General features: G+C 50.2%; 1 protein-coding gene across 1 annotated transcript in view; it reads right to left on the minus strand.

Moving 5' to 3' along the window:
- RPLP0 (ribosomal protein lateral stalk subunit P0) overlaps positions 1–2,885 on the minus strand; it is a 3,131-nt gene extending 246 nt beyond the window's left edge. The window contains exons 1-6 of the mRNA XM_031057406.1: positions 2,697–2,885; positions 2,515–2,602; positions 2,141–2,287; positions 1,497–1,682; positions 725–865; positions 1–61 (exon numbers count right to left, since the gene is read on the minus strand). Of these exons, the coding sequence (XP_030913266.1) occupies positions 1–61; positions 725–865; positions 1,497–1,682; positions 2,141–2,287; positions 2,515–2,602; positions 2,697–2,809 (736 nt within the window). The 5' untranslated portion in view covers positions 2,810–2,885. The remainder of the gene's footprint in view (positions 62–724; positions 866–1,496; positions 1,683–2,140; positions 2,288–2,514; positions 2,603–2,696) is intronic.
- Positions 2,886–3,249: the final 364 nt, after the last annotated feature.

Genomic DNA, 3,249 nt, shown 5'->3' on the forward strand with positions numbered 1-3,249 from the left:
TTTCAGCCACCACAGGCATAGCTGCCACAAAAGCTGAGGGGTCTGCCAGGAAGGCCTTCACCTGTAAAAGCGGGGGGAAAAATGTGAACTCACAGGGAACAATAAATTTTGCAGGACTGAACCTTTGCAATTATAAAGGCAGCACCTGCAGCTTGTCAGAATCCAAACAGGTCCACTTATCAGTAGCAGATATGAAGAGCCAAAGACATTTCAGCTAAGCTTTCAGCCCCCAGGTAATCAGCTTTCTCCTGCCATTTGTACATAACATATGGAAAGAAGCAAGTGCCCCTTCTCCAGACACATCTCACACAGGTGTGCCCAGTGTGGATGCCATGAGACAGAGAGAGAGAAATGGCAAGCGTTTCTCACAGCGGCTTGTGAGAACTTTTAGGGAGTTGGAAAGATGTGCTAACTTGTTGAGTATAAACAATATGCAGGTGGTCTTTTTCTACTTTATTTTTCTGTTCCTCTCAAGACAGTGTGTGAGAAAGATGTTTCTGTTAGTTAGCCAATAGAACAGAACCTATCGTACCACTCTATAAAAACCACGCGGTTCTGTATAAAGCTTTCTTTGCCTTTTCTACAATCCTGCCTCTCGCCTGTTCCTGCCTCAATCTCGGCGCAAGAGCGACATCCCAGTCCTCTCAAGCCAGGGGACATGCTGTGAATGTGCCTGGCTGCACTTCCAACACCCCTCTCTGCAGAGCTCAGAGCCAGCCATTACCTTTTCAGCCAGTGGGAAGGTGTAGTCAGTCTCCACAGCCACGGCCAGGACACGCTTGTAGCCATTGATGATGGAGTGGGGCACGGACGCGATGGTCGGGTACCCAATCTGCAGACAGATGCTGGCAACATTGCGAACACCCTGCAAAGAGACAAACTCGTGTTTCTGTGGTCTGAGAAATAACCTAGAAATCACAGCAGAGGATGGCCAGATGACAGCTTTTACACTGCCAACAGAAAAGAAAGTATGCAATGCACACAGGTAACAGCTCCAGTGAAATCAATGCATCAATATTTATAGGTCACTGATCTCTGCTCTCTGATAACAAATGACAGGACCAAAGAGAATGGCATAAAGCTGTGTCAGGGGAGTTTTAAGTGGAATAATAAGAAAAAGTTCTTCCCCCAGAGGGTGGCAGGGCACTGAACAGGCTCCCCATGGAATGTTCATGGCCCCAAGGCTGCCAGAGCTCAAGAAGTATTTGGACAATGCTCTCAGGCACAGGATACGACTGCTGGGGCGTTCTGTGCAGGGCCAGGAGTTGGACTTGATCCTTGTGGGGCCCTTCCAATTCAGGATATTCCATTATTTTAACTGGCCTCAAATAATTTCTGAAGCAGATTCAGATGAAGAATCCTACAGGAAGGTACTCCTTGACACACAGTTTCTCTGCTCCTGGCCCTGCAGGACCTCATGGAAAATACCGGACAGGACACTTTGTTCTGGCAGTGCTGGCTCGCAGAACAGCGAGGGACAGGGCTGTGGCACTCACCTCCAGAAAGCGCTTGTGCAAGGTCTCCTCGGTGATGTCCAGCACTTCAGGGTTGTAAATGCTGCCATTATCAAAGACCTGCTGGATCACCAACCCAAAGGAGAACGGGGAGATGTTCAGCATGTTGAGCAGGGTGGCTTCGCTGGCACCCACTTTGTCTCCAGTCTTGATAAGCTGCACATCGCTCTGAGGAGATGAGGGAAAAGGAGTGAATACACACAAAGAAATTCCAGCACGTCAAAGCAGTGGGACACAAACGCAGACAGTGGAACTGGAGGAGCAAATGAGCACAACCAACACACTCCACATTCAGGTCCACAATCAGAGAATGCCCCAGACCACATAAACAAGTCCAAGTCGGCCAGGAGAAAGGCAGCACCTTTCCTGCATTACCTACAGGTAGCTCACCTGCACGTTCCTCTGACAGAGCCTACCCCTGGGAAACCTGATGGAGAATTTAAATCCCCCCATGCTGCACATTGAAACCATGCCAGACACCCTCCTCCAGATCCCAAAGTGCAATGATCACACTGCTCATAAAGTATCTTGGCATTAATGAGAGCTTTGGCCTTCACAGCTCCCTCAGCTGCCACAATCAAGGCCTCCCACTAAAGGAACAACTTGAACAACTGCAACTCACTGACCAGAATTTCAATGGTTCCTCTGGAAATCTTTGTGGTGATGCCCAAGGCCTGGAAAAAGGAGGTCTTCTCAGGTCCAAGGCCTGTGTTCTGGGCTGGCACAGTCACATCACAAGGAGCGATGGCACCGGCACGGGCAGCAGCTGGCACCTGAGAGGGGGGAGACAAGAAGCCGCAAGAATGCTCACCCAGATCTTGTGGGATCACCTCCTCAGTGACATGCTTCTCCAGGAGAGAGAGCACACAGGCACACACAAGTGACGCAGCTGAACTTAAGCAGTCCCAACCCTTGAGGACTTCCTCTCCACCATGAAGACTCAGCTTTATTTTGTGTTCCACCTCAGCGTAAACATGCAGTGAGGGATGATCTCCCTTACCTTGTTAGCCAGGAGCATGTCCCGGATCTCAGTCAGATCCTCCTTAGTGAAGACAAAGCCCACATTCCCACGGATGTGAGGCAGCAGCCTGAAGAAAAGATAACCTTCAGTTTTACTCCTTAGACAACCTCCCCTCCTCCAGGACAGAGGACCCAGAAGTGCCCTCAGGCAGCATTACCCACTTTTCTAGAGCAGGGTTATTCTCCAGATGACCACGAATAGCTTTGCGCATCATCGTGTTCTTCCCCATCAGCACAACAGCTTTTCCACGCAGGGACATCCGGATCTGCTGCATCTGCTTGGATCCCACGTTGTCTGCTCCCACAATGAAACATTTTGGGTAATCATCCAGGAGTTGCTACAGCAAAACAAACACTGTAACTATACAAAGAAATTCGGAGCAGTGCACAGAGCAGCATTAAAACGCAACACATTAAAACGTAAAAAAAGTCAGAAGTTTGAGAATGATGAGCTCCAAGTGAGGCTGGGTGTGCCACAGGCTGCATCTTTCCCTCAGCCATGGAGCCACATCCCTGAACAAGTCTGCAAGCGCCACGGCAAATTCTCAGGAGGCCTGATCTGGACTATCTCACCTCTCTTCTTAGTGCCAGGAACTCGTTCAGACACCTCATAGCACTCACCTATCTCTCTTAAAAGCCCCCACAACCCAGCCCGCCCGGTTCTCGCTGCCCCGAGCCTGCCGCGGCAGCGCCCCACGAGGGCCCCGAGCCGACA

This window comes from Geospiza fortis, unplaced genomic scaffold, assembly GCF_000277835.1.
Source record: "Geospiza fortis unplaced genomic scaffold, GeoFor_1.0 scaffold408, whole genome shotgun sequence".
Classification (NCBI taxonomy): Eukaryota; Metazoa; Chordata; class Aves; order Passeriformes; family Thraupidae; genus Geospiza; species Geospiza fortis.